The sequence below is a fragment of the Oryctolagus cuniculus genome, chromosome 19, assembly GCF_964237555.1.
Source record: "Oryctolagus cuniculus chromosome 19, mOryCun1.1, whole genome shotgun sequence".
Classification (NCBI taxonomy): Eukaryota; Metazoa; Chordata; class Mammalia; order Lagomorpha; family Leporidae; genus Oryctolagus; species Oryctolagus cuniculus.
This window is the reverse complement of record NC_091450.1, coordinates 54,036,983-54,057,484: the sequence shown is the minus strand read 5'-3', so window position 1 is coordinate 54,057,484 and position 20,502 is coordinate 54,036,983. Positions and strand designations below refer to the sequence as shown.

The window sequence follows — 20,502 nt, the reverse complement described above, 5'->3', positions numbered from 1 at the left end:
TAAGTGCACAGTGACTCCTGTTGTTGACTTTACAAATTGACACTCCTGTCTATGGCATCAGTAATCTCCCTATGCTCCAATCATGAGTTTCCAAGGCTATGGAAGCCCTCTGAGTTCTCCGACTCTTATCTTGTTTAGACAAGGTCATATTAAAAGTGGAGGTTCTCTCCTCCCTTCAGAGAAAGGTACCTCCTTCTTTGAAGAATTGTTCTTTCCACTGGGATCTCACTCACAGAGATCTTTTTGCCAGAGTGTCTTGGCTTTCCATGCCTGAAATACTCTCATGGGCTTTTCAGCCAGATCCAAATGGCTTTAGGGCTGATTCTGAGGCCAGAGTGCTATAAAAATAAATTTCTATTTAATATTAACCTATGAAAACAGATCATAACAATATGCTCCTGAATTATTTGGAAACAGATTCACTAAGTAGTTTCTATACAAGTGTTACCTATTAAATCTCCTTTTTATAATTTCTTTCAGTGCTAGTTGCTTATAGCATTCATAAAAGTATATAATCTTGTGGCCAGCACTGTGATGTAGCAGGTAAACACATCACCTGCAGTACTGGCATCCCATACGGGTGCTGGTTTGAGTCCTGGGTGTTCCACTTCTGATCCAGCTCTCTGCTATGGCCTGGGAAAGAAGTAGAAGATGGCCCAAGTCCTTGGGCTCCTGAACTCCCATGGGAGACCCAGAAGAAGCTCCTGGTTTCTGGCTTTGGATCAGCACAGCTCCAGCTATTGTGTTCATCTGGTGAGTGAACCAGAAGATGAAAGACCTCTCTTTCTCTTTCTCTTTCTCTTTCTCTTTCTCTTTCTCTTTCTCTTTCTCTTTCTCTTTCTCTTTCTCTTTCTCTTTCTCTTTCTCTTTCTCTTTCTCTTTCTTTCTCTGCTGCTGCCTCTGCTTCTGCCTCTCTGTAACTCTGACTTTTAAATAAATAAATAAATCTTGAAAATATAAATCATCTAATATGGTTTCCTCCTCCTATCATGAATCTGAATAAAATGTGAATGTGAATGTGAATAAAACATAAGCTGGACAGTGGCCATGGGGTAGGGGATGGAGGGAGAGTTGACGAGGTCAAGGTGGGAAGGCTAGGTTAACACTGTGACTCGCAGGGTTTTATAGTAACAGATTGCTGGTTTACTCACTGTACAGGTCCATCATTTGTGGCAGGGGACTCTGCTCACAGAAGTCATACTATCTTTGTTACCCAGGCGTGCCAAGCAAGCATAGTAGAATCCTGTCCCATGATAGCACAAGGAAAAGGGAACATGGTAACACAAAACCTATCCCTTTCAACTTCTTCCTCACATGGCTCTCATTAGTCAACACAAGTTAGTCAAGCCTAACCTACACCTGGGAGGGGAAGTGGCTGCTGATCAAGTGTATCTTTTTAAAATCGAATTTATTTCTTTGTATTGCAGATCAAAAGCAACATTGAGAGAAAAAGGGAGACAGAGATTTTCCAACTGCTGGTTCACACTCCAAATACCTGCAACAGCTGGGACTAGGCTAGGCCAAAGTCAGGATCCAGGAACTCACTCCACAAGGGTGGCAGGAACCCAAAGACTTGGACCATTTTCTGTGTCTCCTGGGCACATTCATAAAAGCTGGAAAAGAAGAGTAGCAGGGACCCAAACTAAGCATTTGATATGGGACATGGGCACTGTAAGTGTTGACTTAACCTACTGTGCCACTACGCTCACCCTAATAAAGTTTATTTGATGAAAGATTCTGTGTGCAGCAAAACTCATGTTCAATTCATATGAATATGAATTATGAGCATGTTCTTAATTTTCTTTGTTGTTTTCACCTGAATCTTTACTGTTTCTGAAGATAAGTTCTTTCTCTCACTAAATAAAAAGCTTAAAATTTTAAGAAAAAAAAAGGACAAGTGCTAAAACTCTTCCCATATTAACCTACATAAGAATTTAGAATTCTATATCTTCGCACTGAATTGATAACTATATCATTATGAAATCTCTCTGAATATATCTAGTAATAGTTCCTGCATGAAAGTCTGTCTTGTCAGATCTCAGGAGAGTCTTCTATTCAAAATGTGTAGGTATATTTTCAACATTTTTACTCTTAAACATTTAAGGGTTGTATCCTAAATAGCAAATAATTAACTGTTTTTCCATTAAATAAGAAAATTTTGATTTCTAGCTGGGTCACTTAGTTAATTTACATTTAAAATTTTGTGATATGTTTTACCTGAATTTAGCATCTTACTTTGTTTCCTGTTTTAGTAGTTTCCTTCTTCTCCCTCATTTTGAATCTATATAGTTTGTTACTTAATTTCCTCTCCATTGGTTTGTTGGTTATGTATTCCTTAATTATTTTTGTGGTTACCCTAGCAATTGTCAGATTTACTGCTGACTTATTATCAGTATTTCAAATTTACTTTTCACAACACTAGAATCATATTTACTGTAATTGTTTCACTTTCATCTTTTTTCCATTATCAGAATTTAAATTATACACATTTTGAACAAGTAAGGTATCCATGTGATTGCTTTCTAAAGTCAATAACTTAGATTTACCCCTACATTTAATCCTTCTGTTGTTTATCATTCCTGTTTATATTGCTTTGCTTTTATCTTAGATTGTTCTTCTTCTGCCAAAAGCAAAACTCTTTTAAGAATCATTTTCATACAAATTTCTTGCCAATGTATTTTTTTAAGATTCATTTATTGTCTGAGAGTAAGCAAGACAATGAAACAGATATAGATTTGATAGATAGATAGATATGTAGATAGATATATAGATAGATGGCAGATCATCCAATAGAGATAGAGAGAGAGAGAAAGAGAGAGAGCTCCCAATCTGGTAAGCACTTTAAATGACTACAGTGATTGGGGTTGTGCCAAGCCAAAGCCGGGATCTGAAAGCCTAGTCCAAGTCCCCATATGTGTTGCAGGAACTCAATTACTTGAACCATAACCTGTGCCTCACAGGGTCTGCATTACTAGGAAGCAAGAATCAAAAGCTGTGGGTGGGTATTGAATCCACGTACTCTGGTGTGGAATGTGGGCATCTTTACTGGCCTGTTTAACTGGGAGACCCAACACCTTGCCCCACTGCACTTTATTTGGTATATAAACCTATGTACAAGAGAGGTCTTCAAAAATTGATGGAAAACGCATATTTTGAAAAAGGTACATGAATTCCAAAGCTACAGCAAAATAACTATTTTTATTACCAGTTCTACACAAAATTTTTGAAGTTCACTGCTGTTTTGCCTTCCTTTGTAAAGTTTACTCTTGCTTGTACACTTCTAGGTTTCTCTAGTGCTTTCTTCACCTTCAGTCTGTTGCTCCATGGTTTTTTTTGTCTCTGAAAAGCTGACTCTCAGTCTCACTGCTGTACTTCAGAAAGCAACATGAGTTGAGCTTTTCGCTGGTATTAAGAGGATCTCTTACATTTCAGTTATCAATACTTGTTGTAGCTCATAATGAGATGTGGTTTTCATTGAATATATCCTGTTTACAGTTCACAATAGTTAGTAACAAGCCCTGAGGAGGGCTGACCCTTAGCCTGGTATTACAGAGGAGCTGATGAGCCTGGGGCTGCCCAGCAGGGGCACAGGAGACCTGGGAGAAGCTCACACCCCTCTCCCTAGACCCCAGGGCTGAGCCAGAGGCAGCTTGGGACCCTGTCTCGACTCCAGGGCTGGCCAGAGGCAGCTCAGGCCTGTCTCCCTAGACTCATGGGCTGGCAAGTGGGGGACGTAGGCCTGTCTCCTGACCCCAGGGCTGGCCAGGGGAAGCTCGGGCCTGTCTCCCTCTTCTCCAGGGCTGGGGCAGGGAAGCAGCCCAGGCCTGTCTCCCTAGACCCCAGGACCGGCCAGGGGCAGCTCGGTCCAAAATCCCTACACTCCAGGGCTGCACGCTGGGGGGCTTAGGTTTGTCTCCTGACCCCAGGGCTGGCCGGGGGCAGCTCGGGCCCGACTCCCTAGACCCCAGAGCTGGCCAGGGAGCCTGGGCTTGTCTCCCTCTTCTCCAACCCCTGCGGGGGTTGGCCCGGGCCCATCTCCCTAGACCCCTGGGCTGGCCTGTGGGGGGCTTAGGCCTTTCTCCTGACCCCAGGGCCAGCCAGGCAGCTTGGGGCTGTCTCCCTCTACTCCAGGGCGGGGGGGGTGGCTCAGGCCCGACTCTATAGACCCAAGGGCTGGCTGGGGGCAGTTCAGGCCCATATCCCTAGACCCCAGGGACGGCCAGGGGCAGCTTGAGCCCGGGTCTCGACTCCAGGGCTGGTTGGGGACTGCTTGGGCCAGTCTCCCTAGAGCCCAGCACCTGCTAGGGGCAGGTTGGGCCTGTCTCCCTCTTCTCCAGGGCCAGGGGGTTTGCCCAGACCCGGCTCCCTAGACCGCAAAGCTGGCCAGGGGCAGCTCGTGCTCATCTCCCTAGACCCCAGGGCTGGCCGGGGGCAACTCATGTCTGTCACGACCCCAGGGCTAGCAGTGTGGGGGGCAGCCTGGGCCCATTTCCCTCGACCCCAGGGCCAGCCGGGGGCAGCATTGGCCTTTCTCCTCTTCTCCAGGGCCGGGGGAGGGGGTGGCCCGGGCCCCTCTCCCTAGACCCCAGGGCTGTCCGAGGCAGCTCGGACCAGTCTCCCTAGACCCCAGGGCCAGCCAGAGGCAGCTTGGGCCTTTCGCCCTCTTCTCCAGGGCTGGGGGGTGGGCAGCTGGGGCCCATCTCCCTAGACCCCAGGGCTGGCCGGGGGCAGCTCAGGCCAGTCTCCCTAGACCCCAAGGCCAGCCAGGGGCAGCTTGGGCCTGTCACCCTCTTCTCCAGGGCCAGGGGGTGGGCGGCCCTGACCCATCTCCCTAGACCCCAGGGCTGGCCAGGGGCAGCTTGGGCCCGTCTCCCTAGACCCCAGGGGCAGCTCAGACCTGTGTCTTGAACCCAGGGATGGCCGGGAGTGGCACGGGTCCGTATCCTGACTCCAGGGCAGGCCAGGGGTAGCTCGGACCTGTGTCTTGACCCCAGGGCTGGCTGGGGGCAGCTCAGGCCCGTCTCCCTAGACCCTAGGGTTGGCCAGGGGTGTGGCTCAGGCTTGTCTCCTTCGATCCCAGGGGCTGTCCAGGGGCAGCTCAGGCTCATGTCTCATCCCCAGGTCTGGCCAGGGGTAGCTTGGGCCAGTCTCCCTAGACCCCAGGGCCAGCAGGGGGTAGCTTGGGACTGTCTCCCTCTTCTCCAGGGCTGGGGTGGGGGACAGCCTGGGCCATCTCCCTAGACCGCAGGGCTGGCAGGGGGCAGCTCAGGCCCGTGTCTCAACTCCAGGGCCGGCCAGGGGCAGCTTGGGCCTGTCTCCCTCTTCTCCAGGGCTGGGGGGGCAGCCCAGACCTGTCTCCCTAGACCCCAGGGCTGGCTGGAGGCAGCTTGGGCCCATTTTCCTAGAGCCCAGGGCCAGCCAGGGGCAGCTCCGGCCCATGTCTTAATTCCAGAGCCGGTGAGGCAGCAGCTCTGGCCCATGTCTCAACTCCAGGGCTGGCTGGAGGGCAGCTCAGGCCAGTCTCTCTAGACCCCAGGGCCAGCCGGGTGGACCTCGGGCCTGTGTCTCGACCCCAGGGCTGGCTTGGGGCAGCTCAGGCCTGTCTCCCTCTTCTCCAGGGCTGCCTGGGGGCAGCTTGGGCCCATGTCTTGACCCCAGGGCTGGCCAGGGGCAGCTCAGGCCTGTCTCCCTAGACCCCAGGGCCAGCCAGGGGTAGCTCAGGCCAGTCTCCCTCTTCTCCAGGGCCGGGGGGTGGGGGCAGCCCGGGCCCGTCTCCCTGGATCACAAGGCTGGCTGGGGGCAGCTCAGGCCCATCTCCCTAGACCCCATGGCCGGCCAGAGGCTGCTCGGTCCTGTCTCCCTCTTCTCCAGGGCCAGGGGTGGGGGTGGCCCGGTCCCATGTCCCTAGACCCCAGGGCTGGCTAGGGGCAGCTCAGTCCCATCTCCCTAGACCCCAGGGCCAGCCGGGGGGCAGTTAGGGGCTGTGTCTTGTCTGCAGGGCTGGCTGGGGGCAGCTCAGGCCCATGTCTCGCCTCCAGGGCTGTCTGGGGGCAGCTCAGGCCTGTCTCCCTAGACCCCAGGGCCGGCCAGGGGCAGCTCGGGCCTGTTTCCTGTCTCCAAGGCTGTCTGGGGGCAGCTCAGGCCTGTATCCCTAGACCCCAGGGCTGGCCAGAGGCAGCTCAGGCCCAAGTCTCAACCATAGGGCTGGCCAGGTGCAGCTCAGGCCTGTCTTCCTAGACCCAAGAGCTGGCCAGGGGCAGATTGGGCCTGTCTCCCTCTTCTCCAGGGCTGGGGGGGGGGGACGGCCCGGGCTCATCTCTCTAGATCCCAGGGCTGGCCAGGGGTGGCTCGGGCCCTTCTCCTGACTCTAGGACAGCCGGGGGCAGCCCAGGCCTTCTCCCTACACTCCAGGGCCGGCCAGGTGGCAACTCAGGCCAGTGTTGGACTCCCAGGCTAGCTGGGGGCAGCTTGGGCCTGTCTCCCTCTTCTCCAGGGCTGGGGTGCGGGCGGTCCGAGCCCGACTCTCTAGATGCCAGGGCTGCTTGGGGGCAGCTTGGGCCCATCACTCTAGATCCCAGGGCTGGCTGGGGGCAACCTGGGCCCATGTCTCGACTCCAGGGCCGGCTGGGGGCAGTCCGGGCCCATCTCCCTAGACTCCAGGGTTGGCCAGTGGGGTCTTAGGCCTGTCTCTCTCTCTCTCTCTCTCTCTCTCTTTTTTTATTTTTTTGACAGGCAGAGTGGACAGTGAAAGACAGAGAGAAAGGTCTTCCTTTTTCTGTTGGTTCACCTCCCAGTGGCCACTGTGGCCAGCACACTGCTGCCGGCACACCATGCTGATCCGTAGCCAGGAGCCAGGTATTTCTCCTGGTCTCCCTTGCAGGTGCAGGGCCCAAGGACTTGGGCCATCCTCCACTGCACTCCCGGGCCACAGCAGGGAGCTGGACTGGAAGAGGAGCAACCGGGACAGAATCCAGCACCCCGACCGGGACTAGAACCCGGGGTGCAGGCACCGCAGGCAGAAGATCAGCCCATTGAGCCATGGTGCCATAGGCCTGTCTCTTGACCCCAGGGCTGTCCGACAGCAGCTCGGGCCTGTCTCCCTAGACCCCAGGGCCGGCCATGGAGTTTGGGCCTGTCTCCTTCTTCTCCAGGGCTGGGGGTGAGGGGGTGGTTCGGGCCTGACTCCCTAGACCCCAGGCCTGGCCAGGGGCAGCTTGGGCCTGTCTCCCTCTCTCCAGGGCTGGGGCAGGGGCAGGTGGCTGGGGCCCATCTCCCTAGACCCCAGGGCTTGCAGGTGTTTGCTCGGGCCTGTCTCCTGACTCCAGGGCCGGCTGGGGGCATTTCAGGTCCCTCTCCCTAGACCCCAGGTCTGCCAGAGGGCTTCGGCTGTCACCCACCCAGTCACTTATCACTGGTGTCCCCGGGAACCAGCAATGCAGCAGCCACTGGGCCATCCCAAGGAAGTGGCACCTGAGCTCGCAGCTGCCCACCTCCAGCCATGTTCAAGTTAATCTTGGCCATTACCTCATGTCTGGTTTCCGTTGGCAACCAGACAGACTCTGGGTGTGACCCTCTCCAGTGGACAGCCTCTGCCTCCTGTGGCCTGGCCGCGGCTGCCCACGTGGCTTCTGGTATGTGACCCTGGACTGCCTTGGGCGCTCCCGGGGCCAGTGGGCAGCTGGGGGCTGGGGTGCCCAGGTGAGCCCAGCTCAGAGGGCTAGGCACATGCTGAGGGTGGGGGTGGAGATCAATGGGTATTGATTGGGGGAGGGGCTGCAGAGGAAGGAGGCTTGGGGGCGGGCAGGGGGCTGAGTGGCACACCACCAATGGGGACAGAGCCGGAATCCGCCCTGAGGCGGCCCAGAGCTGGGCTCTGGCTTCCTGCCCCCTCCCCAGCTGCAGGGAGCAGGCAGCACCTGCCCTCACACCCCCCTCCCAACAGTCACAATCTGTTGCAGTGCCCTGACCCACTGTGGACCCCCCTCCCCTCCCTGTACCCCGGCCCCCCACTCCATCCTTGCAGGGGCCTTGCTTGGCTTGGTTTCCCTCTGCTCTCAGGCATGTGGTGGAGGAAGAGTTAGGGCCAGGCCTGAGCCCTATTAGCTTTGGTTTCTGAATCAATTAGGAGCTCAAAGCCCCTACTGGAGGGGGTCTGGGCCCAGAGGGGTGCAGCAGGGTCCAGCCACGGCCTTGGGGACCTCCCCCACATGACCTGGAGCTTCTGGACTGGCTTCTCTGTGCATCTGAGACCCCTTCCCCAACAACATGGCCAGGGGCAGGGGCTCTGGGGCCCCCTCCTACTGTCTCAGGCCCAGGATCCCCGAAGGTGGGCAGGTTGGGGGACACGTGGGCCCTGGGGTCACTCACCTCCCTGCTCTGAGCCCCTCCCCGGAGCAGGGTCTCCCCCCAGGCCTTGGGTCTGGGGCACAGGGTGGGGGTGAGGCAAGTTCCAGCCGACGGCTGTGTGACCCTGGGCAGGTCCCCGGCCTCTCTGGGCCTCTCCCCATCTGGACAGATGTTGGGCAGGAGGCAGGAGGGGGAGCCCAGGAGAAGCCAGCCCGGGCTCGCTCGAGGCCCCCGGAGCCCGGGCTGTGGCCAGCGGTGGGGGCGGGCGGGCTTGCCTCTCCTCTCCCTGTGCCCCCCAGGCTGGCCCCTCTGCCTGGCTCCCTGCCCCCCTCTGGCCAGCCTCTCGGCCCCTACCTGTGCCTGAAAGCTGCCCACAGGATCCCTTGGTCCTAATCCCACAAAGGAAGGCTTTACAGGGAACGTGTTGGGTGCAGAGTAGGCTGCAGGGAGGAGAGAGACCAAGAGCCTGTTAGTGAGGGGCCGCCCAGGCCCAGAGAGGGTGTCCACTGCCTGGGGTCACACAGACAGCCCTCTGCACACACTCCCTTGGCACCCTGCGCCCTGCGGTCCTGGGGCCGCCTGTCACCGATGGCATTTGGTAACTTCCAAACTGCTGCGTGGAGCAAGGCAGGGCGGCCGCAGGTCTGCAGGCCTCACTCCCTCACTCTAATCATGCCCAGGGCACTTGGTCAGGGGCTACAGAGGGGGAGGGGAACAGGGGCCTGGCCAGGCCTGGGGGTGGGAGCCCGGGTTTGTGGTCATAGGCTTCCAGGGAGGGGATCTATGTGCTGTCCACATCTATTAAATGCCTACTGCATGCCAGGCCCTGGGCACGGCCCCGTTCACCCCCAGGGGAGTCTTCACAGGACACAGTTGCCCTCCCCCACCTCACAGGTGAGTGGGCAGGGAAAGCCAGGGCCTTCACGCCAGCTGAGGCAGGATTTGAATCTGGGGCCGGCTTCCTGGCAGTTCAAGGGAAGCTGGTTCCTGGCCTGGGTCTGAGAGGGGGTGGGGCAGGGCATGCAGAGGCCACCAAGCTGTGATCCGGGTTCCCAGCTGGAAAAGTATAGAAGGGGGGTTGGGGGCTTCCAGGGCCAGGCAGGACCCTCGCAAGGCGAGATGTGGCCCATGGCGGGCTGTGCACAATGCCAGCACCCATGGAGCGCCGGTTCGAGTCCCCGCCGCTCCACTTCCCATCCGGATCCCCGGCTGAAGGCCCAGGTGCCCAGGCCCCTGCACCTTTGTGGGAGCCATGGATGGAGCTCCTGGCTCTGGCCTGGCCCTGCCCCAGCCATTCCGGGAGTGACCCAGTGGACAAAACACCTCTACCTCTCTCTCTCTCTCTCTCTCTCTCTCTCTCTCTCTCTCTCTCTCTCTCGCCTCTCTTTCCACCCCCCACTCTGCCTTTCAGATAAATTATAAATGTATCCTAAAAACACCCAGAATGGCGCAGGCCGGCCCAGGGCTCCGTCCCCCTGAGCCCCCAGCGCTGTGAAGTCCGGATCCTTGTTCCCGCTGCCCGCCGACGCCTGGGGCCTGAGACCCCTGCGCCCCCGGTGCTGTCCCCCCCTCGGCCCCTCTGGCCCTGACCACGTGGCCCTGGGCTCTCTGGAGGGCAAACCGCGGGTCCCGCAGGGGCAGGGGAGCCCCGATTCCCACCGGCTTCCTGGGAGGCGGCTCCCCCTAGCAGGTGGGGGGGAGACGGGGAAGGCGCCCAGTACGTGCTGGGGGAGGAGGAGGGAGGAGTGGACACGCGCGCTGCCCCTTCTGCTGGACTAGGGCCAGAGCCTGCGGGGAAGGGAGGAGCACTGCGTGCCCCAGCTGAGCGGGGGTGGGGGGCGGCCTCGGAGGGACCAAGACGCCGGCAGGGCTATGGGGGTTGGGCAGGCCCGAGACTGGCTGGAGGTCCAGGGGGCTGGGACCCCTGCACCCCGCCTCCCTGTCTGTTCACAAGGTGCCACCTCGCCCGCCACTCCCAAATGCAAAGCTCCCAAACGCGAAACCCCAAGGGCAGGACGCGCATCGCTGCGGGGGCCTGGCAGGAGCCAAGGAGGTGGAATCTGTGGCTGCCCGCGGAACCCTGTCCGCGGACCCCTGCCCTAGGCACCGCGCCCCTCCGCCGCCCCGACCCCTGCCCGCGGAGCTACGCCCCCTCCGCCGCCCGTCGGCCACCCCGCACTCACCGATCCAGGCTGCCGGCTGGCCGGGTCGCAGGCCAGCGACATGAGATCTTTGAGCGGGTCCTGAGGGTTGAGATGCGGCGGGTAGCGGATGGCCGTGTGCGGGAAGTAGGTGGACGCCATCTGCTGCAGGATGGACGTGGTGGGGAAGTGCAGGGCGGAGGACGGGTTCGGACTCCGGATGATGCCTATGCGGCGGGGCGGTGAGCGCGGGGCTTGGGCCCAGCGCTCGGCCCTGGCCCCGGTCCCGCCCCGCGCCTGTGTGTGCGCTCTGCCCCAAACCCCTGGCCCCGGCCCCCGCCTGTGTGTGCGCGCTCTGCCCCTGGCCCCCGCCCAGCCCCGCGCTCACCGCTGTGCACCGCGATCACGGGCCAGTTTTGCTGCGTGAAGCTGCACAGGCGCAGCGAGTCCTGCGGCGAGGGGCTGTTGAATGGCGACTTGTCCATCCCCGTCTTATTCACGGGCGACGAGATGCCTGCGCGGGGCGGGGACGCCGCTGAGCCGCGAGGAGCCCCAGGCCCCCGCCCGCGTGAACGCACCCTCGGCGCATCTGCTGCTCACTCCCCAGCCGCCGGCCTCAGCTGGGAGCTCCTCCCCACGCGGGTCTCCCCGAGGGCGAGGCGACCCCAGCAAGAAGCCGCCCCGGGCCCGCCCTGTGGGGCCCCAGGGTCTGTGCCCCAAGCCCGCCCTGCATGGTCCCTTCTGTCCTTGGCTGCCTCCCCCTCCCCAGGCTGCACGCCGCCCCCCACACCGCCCTCCGCTGGGAGGGGCGTCACTGGGACGTCCCCAGGGCCCAGACCAGCGAGACTAAGGGCTGAGCCACTCCCGGGGATCCCATGGCCCACCTGGTGCCACCGCCCTAGGGTCTGGGGTTCCCTGGGGGGGGGACCCCTAGGGGAGAGGAAGCTGGGCTGGCCCTGCAGACTGCGCGTGTGCACCCGTGTGTGCGTGCGTGTACCTGTGTGCACCCGTGTGCATCCGTGTGTGTTCACCCATGTATGCATGTGCACCTGTGCGTGTGTGTGTACCCGTGTGCGTGCATGTATGTGTGCGGACGCTCGCTCACAGGATCTCCCAGCAGAGTTCCCCCGAGTGGAAGCAACGCCAGGAACCCACGGGGCCGGACCGGGGCTGGGGGAGCTGGGTGGAAGGGGGGGGCGAGGAGGGTGGGGCGGGGACAGGGTGGGAGGGGAGGCGGGGGCCGGAGCGATCCTGGGGTCCTGAGTTGACCAACGGGAGTGGCAGGAAATGGCTCCTCTAAACATTCCTGGAACTGCTGGGGGGGCGAGGCTAGGGTCCTGGAGGCCTGGGTGGGATGGCCAGGGGGCCGGGACCAAGGCCCCCTCCCTCGTGCGTTTCTCCCTCGAGCTTCCTGCGCCTTTATTCCCAGTTCCCCCTTCCCCAGTGACCAGGACGCCGGCTAGAATTCTCCTCTCAGGGAGGGCTTCGCCTGTGTCCTGGCTCTGCTCGCCTGGGCCCTGTGCCCTCGTGGGAGACCCTGATGGAGCTCCTGGCTCTTGGGTGCAGCCTGGCCCCGCCCTGGCCATGGTGGCCACCTGGGGAGTGACCCAGCGGGTAGAGGACCCCTCTCTCTCTCCCTCCCTCCCTCTACCCTTATCTCATTAAATAGATAAATAAACCTTAAAAAAAGGTGTATATTTGTCATAATCACCAATATCTTTGGACAAGTTTTTAAGTATTGGGAAGCTGTCAAGATTATAATGATGGATAGGGGCTGGCTCCTTGGCTCACTTGGTTAATCCTCCATCCGCGGTGCCCGCATCCCATATGGGCACCAGGTTCTAGTCCCCGTTGTTCCTCTTCCAGTCCAGCTCTCTGCTGTGGCCCAGGAGGGCAGTGGAGTGCTTGGACCCTGCACTGGCATGGGAGACCAGGAGGAAGCACCTGGCTCCTGGCTTCAGATCCGTGCAGTGCTGGCTGTAGCAGCCATTTGGGGAGTGAACCAACAGAGGGAAGACCTTTCTCTCTGTCTCTCACTGTCTTTAACTCTACCAGTCAAATAAATTAAAAAAAAAAAAAAAGATGGATAAAAATTCTCCAAAAACTCAAACTTTAGCTTTAAAGCTCAAATTTAATCAGTTACAGAATATATTTTCAGTTATTTTATTACATTTTAAAAATTTATCTGAGGGTCAAAGGGTCAGAGAGATTTGGAGAGAGAGAGAAAGAAAGAAAGAGAGAGCAGGCTGAAGCTAGACTGGTCCAAAGCCACAAGCCAGGAATTCAGATCTGAGTCCCTCATGTGGATAGCAGGAAGCTAATCATTTCAGTCACCTCCGCTGTCTTTCAGGGTCCTCACTAGCAGGAAGCTGGAGTCAGGAGCCAGAACTGGGTATAGAACTCAGGTACTCTGACACAGCATATGGGTATCTTAACTGGCATCTTAACCACTGGGCCAAAAGTCAACCCCTTGGTTATTTTTCTTGATGTTTTATAACACACTTCATTTATTTCCCAGAAATTGTCTTGAGATATCCAAACCCAAATACCAGTGTTCATCAGTTTTTCTTACAATTGACAATGTTTCATAAAAAAGAAATACCTATCTCTTGCCACTCACAGAATCTGTTGTTCTTGGTAGCTTTGGGAGCCACAAGGAGGGAAGGCCTACACTTCTGGAGAAGAAAAGTCCTTGTCAAGGTCCCCGCAGGTGCCTAAAGGTCAACCAATGAGGATCAGACCCGCCTCAACCTTTAACCCCCATGCCCCAAATCTATAAAAGGAGCACTCCCAATCTCTGACGCGAGACTTTCCGGGCCCCCGCTCTGTTGCTCTGTGTGGGGCCATGGAACTTCGCCCGGGAGTGGAACCCCAATAAAAGCATGTGAATTAATTGAGTCATCTGCCTGGGAAGATTTGTTATGCACCAGACACCTTGCAGTTCTCAAGACAACCAACATGTCTATGTACAACATAAGTGCTTTATGAGGGCTTGTTCTACATTTTTTTCTGTTGTTATTGTGAATGTGTGCGGGAAATAGCATTATTAGCAATAATACAATTTTGTGGCACTGCTGAGCTGAAGATCAGCAGGTGTCTTTATCCACCATTGCTTTTGAACCATCACTGTAAATGTTATCACAGTGGGAAAGGCAAATTACACCTTGGTATTGTTAAAAAAAAAAAAAAGAGCATTTTTACCTCCTGAGCCCTGTCAAAAAGTCTCAGGGATTCTCAGGGGCTCAGGGACCATATTTTGAGAACTTTTGCTCTAGTCTTTTTTTTTTTTTTTTTTTTTTTTTTTTTTTACTTGAGACGTAGAGTTACAGAGAAAGGGAGTGACAAAGAGAAAGGTCTTCCATCCACTGGTTCACTCCCCAAGTGGCTGTAATGGCTGGAGCTGGGCAGATCTGATGCCAGGAGCCAGGAGCTTCTTCAGAGTCTCCTATATGGGTACAGTGGCCCAAGAACTCAGGCCATCTTCTACTGTTTTCCCAGGCCATAGCAGAGAGTTGGATTGGAAGTGGAGCAGCTGGGAGTTGAACCAGCACCCATGTGGGATGCTGGTGCCACAGGTCACAGCTTTACCTACTCTGGCACAGTGCTGGCTCCTCAACCAGCTCCTCTTAACTGCAAAGCCAAAAGGTCCGAGTTACCAAGAGAGAGGGAGAGATAGAGATATTCTGTCTGCTGCTCCACTCCCCAGATGATCACATAGGCAGGGGCTGGGATGCTGGCATTGCAGGTGGCGGCTTTTCCTGCTATGCCACAATTCTGGTCTCCTGCAATTCATTTATAATTGGGTTTTGAAATACACACCAACCAATGTCTGGTTTTCAAACTAGACTTGGACAGATGTGCCAAAATATACAGAAACAGATACTTTTGAATTTGTAGTAACTTACATTCTTAGTGAATAAGAAGTTAGGCAGCAACCTTTTCCCAGTAATTTAAATGTTTATTACCAGTTGTAATTCAATGACTAGAAGTTACTGTGATGCCCAACATCAGCAAATATAGTGTCTTTGTGTAGTCTATGCTAGAGTAAACCATGCCATAGAACAGAATGTTATCTATAGAAGAGAACCCATCTAATGTTCGGGAAAATGAGAGAACTTACATATTCTAAAGGGTAGCCAATTTTCAGAGTAGATCCAGGGAAAAGACCACCATACAGAGTCGTTTTTTGGTTTAGTTAATTTTTCTTTTTTATGTTACCCATATATATTTCCTCTTAAAATAAGCCTCCTAGTCTTCATATCTTTGTGCTATTGTTCTCAAAAGTAGGGCAGCAGGGCCATTGCAGGCGGTCCTGCTGGGAAATCAGCACACAGGACTCCCTTGTATCCACCCCCCCTTTTTTGCAACTGTTGCAAACACAGGAAATGGTGATTTGGTCCACAAGTGTGGCCAGTAGGAAGAACACCAGCTTTGGGACCAGTTCAGACCTGCTGGACCTCTGGGCAAGTAAGTTCCTTTGGCTTTCTGTGTCTTTTTTCCTCCTGGCAGATGGCAATGAAAATCTGTCCACCTCAGGGCTCCTAGGAGCACTAAAAGAGGTAAAGCACAAGGCTCTGGGCACAATGCTGGATGCATAGTAGGTGCTTTGTGAGAATTATCATTGTGTTAGTTCAGTGTCCAAGGGACTCGTTTATATTCTATAAGCTCTGTCTTTCTAATTCTCCTTCAGTTGTTGTACTCTAATGCCCAGACTCCCCTGGTAAGCTGTTCTGGAAAGTTAAGCAATTATGCAGGCTTCTTGGTTGGTTTAGCATGGATTAAAACAAAAGTCTCTAGTTTCTCATGACTGTAGAGTCCTTTAATGAAGAGTGAGTGCTCTTTGTCCTCTTGATTTCAAAAAGGAAGTTACCTTTCCTAGAATGCTTTTGTGTTATGGTTACATGCATTACCACGTATCTTGAATGTATATTATTTATTGTGTAGAAGCCTCTGTAGCAAGACAGCTGCAACTCAAAACAGATCTGTGGTGATATAAAATAAGAATGTAACCTTTGTAAGTACATTTTTAAAGACTTTATTTCTTCATTTTCAGTTCTTTCTGCCTGACATGGCAGAAAAACCAACATGTATGCCTACAAAGAAACCTAATGATGAAGAAAGAGTTAAGTATATCTTCCCAATAGAACTCTCTGGGCTTCAGTAAGATTGGAAACTATTGACTGAGTACACTGGTGTAGACCCAGATGTCAAAGGCTTGCTTTTTATGGTTGCATATGAATTAACTTTTCTTCTTTTTTTTTTTCAGATCAGACCTATTGTCATGTTTAATCCCATGAGAGTCAAGTTGAGAGTTGACAATTTTTTTTTTTTTTACAGAGGATCAGTTTAGTATACATTAGGTAAAGATTTCAACAGTTTGCACCCCCATAAAAAAACAAAGTGAAATATATTGTTTGAGTACTCGTTATAGTATTAAATCTCAATACACAGCACATTAATGACAGAGATCCTACATGAGGAGTAAGTGCACAGTGACTCCTGTTGTTGACTTTACAAATTGACACTCCTGTCTATGGCATCAGTAGTCTTCCTATGCTCTGGTCATGAGTTTCCAAGGCTATGGAAGCCCTCTGAGTTCTCCGATTCTTATCTTGTTTAGACAAGCTCATACTCAAAGTGGAGGTTCTCTCCTCCCTTCAGAGAAAGGTACCTCCTTCTTTGAAGACCTGTTCTTTCCACTGGGTTCTCACTCGCAGCGATCTTTTGCCAGAGTGTCTTGGCTTTCCATGCCTGAAATACTCTCATGGGCTTTTCAGCCAGATCCGAATGTCTTTAGGGCTGATTCTGAGGCCAGAGTGCTATTTAGGGCATCTGCCATTCTATGAGTCTGCTGAGTATCTCACTTCCCATGTTGGATCACTCTCCCCTTTATTTATTCCATCGGTTAGTGTTAGCAGGTACTAGACTTGTTTATGTGCTCCCTTTGACTCTTAGTCCTTTCATTATGATCAATTGTGAACTGAAATTGATCACTTGGACTAGTGAGATGGCATTGGTACATGCCACCTTGATGGGATTGAATTGGAATCCCCAGGTATGTTTTTAACTCTACCATTTGGGGCAAGTCAGCTTGAGCATGTCCCAAATTATACATCTCTTCCCTCTCTTATTCCCACTCTTATGTTTAACAGGGATCACATTTCAGTTAATTTTTAACACTTAAGAATAACTGTGTATTAATTACAGAATTAAACCAATCATATTAAGTAGAACAGACAAAAAAACTACTAAGAGGGATAATGTATTAAGTTGTTCATTAACAGTCAGGGCTATGCTGATCAAGTCACCGTTTCCCATAGTGTCCGTTTCACTTCAGGAGGTTTCCTTTTTGGTGTTCAGTCAGTTGTCACCGATCAGGGAGAACATATGGTATTTGTCCCTTTGGGACTGGCTTATTTCACTCAGCATGATGTGTTCCAGATTCCTCCATTTTGTTGCAAATGACTGGATTTCGTTGTTTCTTACTGCGGTATAGTATTCTAAAGAGTACATATCCCATAATTTCTTTATCCAGTCTACCGTTGATGGGCATTTAGGTCAGTTCCAGGTCTTAGCTATTGTGAATTGTGCTGCAATAAACATTAGGGTGCAGGCCGCTTTTTTGTTTGCCAATTTAAATTCCTTTGGGTAAATTCCAAGGAGTGGGATGGCTTGGTCGAACGGTAGGGTTATCTTCAGGTTTCTGAGGAATCTCCAGACTGACTTCCATAGTGGCTTGACCAGTTTGCATTCCCTCCAACAGTGGGTTAGTGTCCCTTTTTCCCCACATCCTCTCCAGCATCTGTTGTTGGTAGATTTCTGAATGTGAGCCATTCTAACCGGGGTGAGGTGAAAACTCATTGTGGTTTTGATTTGCATTTCCCTGATTACTAATGACCTTGAACATTTTTTCATGTGCCTGTTGGCCATTTGGATTTCCTCTTTTGAAAAATGTCTATTGAGGTCCTTGGCCCATCTCTTAATTGGGTTGTTGGTTTTGTTTTTGTGGAGTTTCTTGATTTCTTTGTAGATTCTGGTTATTAACCCTTTATCTGTTGCATAGTTTGCAAATATTTTTTCCGATTCTCTCGGTTGCCTCTTCACTCTCCTGACTGTTTCTTTTGCAGTACAGAAACTTCTCAATTTGATGCAATCCCAATAGTTGATTTTGGCTTTGACTGTCTGTGCCTCCCGGGTCTTTTCCAGAAACTCTTTGCCTGTGCCAATATCTTGAAGGGTTTCTCCAATGTTCTCTAGTAACTTGATGGTGTCAGGTCGTAGATTTAGGTCTTTAATCCATGTTGAATGGATTTTTGTGTAAGGCATAAGGTAGCGGTCTTGCTTCATGCTTCTGCATGTGGAAATCCAGTTTTCCCAGCACCATGTATTGAAGAGACTATCCTTGCTCCAGGAATTGGTTTTAGATCCTTGATCAAATATAAGTTGGCTGTAGATGTTTGGGTTGATTTCTGGTGTTTCAATTCTGTTCCATTGGTCTATCCATCTGTTTCTGTACCAGTACCATGCTGTTTTGATTACAACTGCCCTGTAGTATGTCCTGAAATCTGGTATTGTGATGCCTCCGGCTTTGTTTTTGTTGTACAAGATTGCTTTAGCTATTCGAGGTCTCTTGTGCCTTCATATAAATTTCAGCACCAATTTTTCCAGATCTGAGAAGAAGGTCTTCGGTATCTTGATTGGTATTGCATTGAATTTATAAATTGCTTTTGGGAGAATGGACATTTTGATGATATTGATTCTTCCAATCCATGAGCATGGAAGGTTTTTCCATTTCTTGGTATCCTCTTCTATTTCTTTCTTTAAGGTTTTGTAATTTTCATCGTAGAGATCCTTAACGTCCTTGGTTAAGTTTATTCTAAGGTATTTGATTGTTTTTGTAGCTATTGTGAATGGGATTGATCTTAGAAGTTCTTCCTGAGCAATGGCATTGTCTGTGTATAGAAAGGCTGTTGATTTTTGTGCATTGATTTTATACCCTGCTACTTTGCCAAAAATCTTCTATGAGTTCCAATAGTCTCTTAGTAGAGTTCTTTGTGTCCCCTAAATAAAGAATCATGTCATCTGCAAAGAGGGATAGTTTGAGTTCTTCCTTCCCAATTTGTATCCCTTTAATTTATTTTTCTTGCCTAATAGCTCTGGCTAGAACCTCCAGAACTATATTGAATAGCAGTGGTGAGAGTGGACATCCCTGTCTGGTACCAGATCTCAGTGGAAATGCTTCCAACTTTTCCCCCTTCAATAGGATGTTGGCTGTGGGTTTTTCATAGATTGCTTTGATTGTATTGAGGAATGTTCCTTCCAAACCCAGTTTGCTTAGAGTTTTCATCATGAACGGGTGTTGTATTTTATCAAATGCTTTCTCGGCATCTATTGAGATAATCATATGGTTTTTCTTCTGCAGTCTGTTAATGTGGTGTATCACATTGATTTTTTTGCGCACATTAAACCATCCCTGCATACCAGGGATAAATCCCACTTGGTCTGGGTGGATGATCTTTCTGATGTGTTGTTGCATTCTATTGGCCAGAATTTTATTGAGGATTTTTGCATCTATGTTCATCAGGGATATTGGTCTGTAATTCTCTTTCAGTGCTGCATCTTTTTCCGGCTTAGGAATTAAGGTGATGCTAGCTTCATAGAAAGAATTTGGGAGGATTCCCTCTTCTTCGATTGTTCTGAATAGTTTGAGAAGAATTGGAGTTAGTTCTTCTTTAAATGTCTGGTAGAATTCAGCAGTGAATCCATCTGGTCCTGGGCTTTTCTTTGTTGGGAGGGCCTTTATTACTGTTTCAATTTCTGTCTCAGTTATGGGTCTGTTTAGGTTTTCGATGTCTTCCTGGTTCAATTTAGGTAGGTTGCATGTGTCCAGGAATCTATCCATTTCTGATAGGTTTCCCTGTTTGCTGGCATACAAGTCCTTGTAGTAATTTCTGATGATTCTTTTTATTTCTGTGGTGTCTGTTGTTACGTTTCCTTTTTCATCTCTGATTTTATTGATTTGGGTCTTTTCTCTCCTTTTTTTAGTTAGTTGGGCCAATGGGGTGTCAATTTTGTTTATTTTTTTTAAAAAACCAGCTCCTCGTTTGGCTGATTTTTTGTAATGTTTTTCTTGATTCAATCCTGTTGATTTCTTCTCTGATTTTAATTATTTCTCTTCTCCTACTAGATTTGGGTCTGGTTTGCTGTAGATTTTCTAGATCCTTGAGGTGAATTGAAAGCTCATCTGTTTGGTGCCTTTCCAATTTCTTGATGTAGGCACCTATTGATATAAACTTTCCTCTTAACACTGCTTTTGCTGCATCCCATAAGTTTTGGTATGTTGTGCTGTTATCCTCATTGACTTCCAGAAAGTTTTTGATTTCTCTTTTGATTTCTTCTGTGACCCATTGTTCATTCAGGAGCCTGTTGTTCAATCTCCATGTGTTTGCATATGCTCTAGGGATTCCTGAGTTGCTAATTTCCAACTTCATTCCTTTATGGTCTGAGAAGCTGCATGGTATGATTCTAATTCTTTTGAATTTGCTGAGACTTGCTTTATGGCCTAGTATGTGGTCAATCCTAGAGAAGATTCCATGTACTGCTGAGAAGAATGTAAAATCTTTAGCTGTAGGATTGAAAGTTCTGTATATATCTGTTAGATCCATTTGGGCTATAGTGTCGTTTAAATCTACTGTATCCTTGTTGATCTTCTGTCCTATTGATCTGTCTATTTCTGAGAGTGGAGTATTGAAGTCCCCCAGTACTATTGTATTTGGGTATAAGTCTCCCTTTAAGTCCCTTAACAAATCTTTTAGATAAACCGGTGCCCTGTAGTTAGGTGCATATACATTGATAATTGTTATATCTTCCTGTTGAATTGATCCCTTAATCATTATATAGTGTCCCTCTTTGTCTCTCTTAATGGTTTTTGTGGTAAAGTTTATGTTGTCTGAAATTAAGATGGCTACGCCCGCTCTTTTTTCATTTCTGTTGGCATGGTATATCTTTTTCCAGC

The 20,502-nt window shown here is 51.4% G+C and overlaps 1 protein-coding gene across 5 annotated transcripts in view; it reads right to left on the bottom strand.

Annotated features, from left to right (window-relative positions):
- The window catches only part of LOC127486689 (nuclear factor 1 C-type), a 96,437-nt gene that overhangs the window by 32,667 nt on the left and 43,268 nt on the right, over positions 1 to 20,502 (bottom strand). The window contains exons 3-6 of one of the 5 annotated variants that reach the window (XR_011384424.1): positions 10,876 to 11,001; positions 10,530 to 10,714; positions 8,701 to 8,786; positions 1,960 to 3,485 (exon numbers count right to left, since the gene is read on the bottom strand). Coding sequence is in view for 4 of the 5 variants with exons in the window: in XM_051830792.2 (XP_051686752.1) it covers positions 3,453 to 3,485; positions 10,530 to 10,714; positions 10,876 to 10,972 (315 nt within the window). In the remaining variant the exon portion in view is untranslated. Of the gene's footprint in view, positions 1 to 1,959; positions 3,486 to 8,700; positions 8,787 to 10,529; positions 10,715 to 10,875; positions 11,169 to 13,107; positions 13,472 to 20,502 lie in introns of those variants that run through there. The other 4 variants (XM_051830792.2, XM_070063937.1, XM_070063938.1 and 1 more) reach the window with 4 other exon arrangements.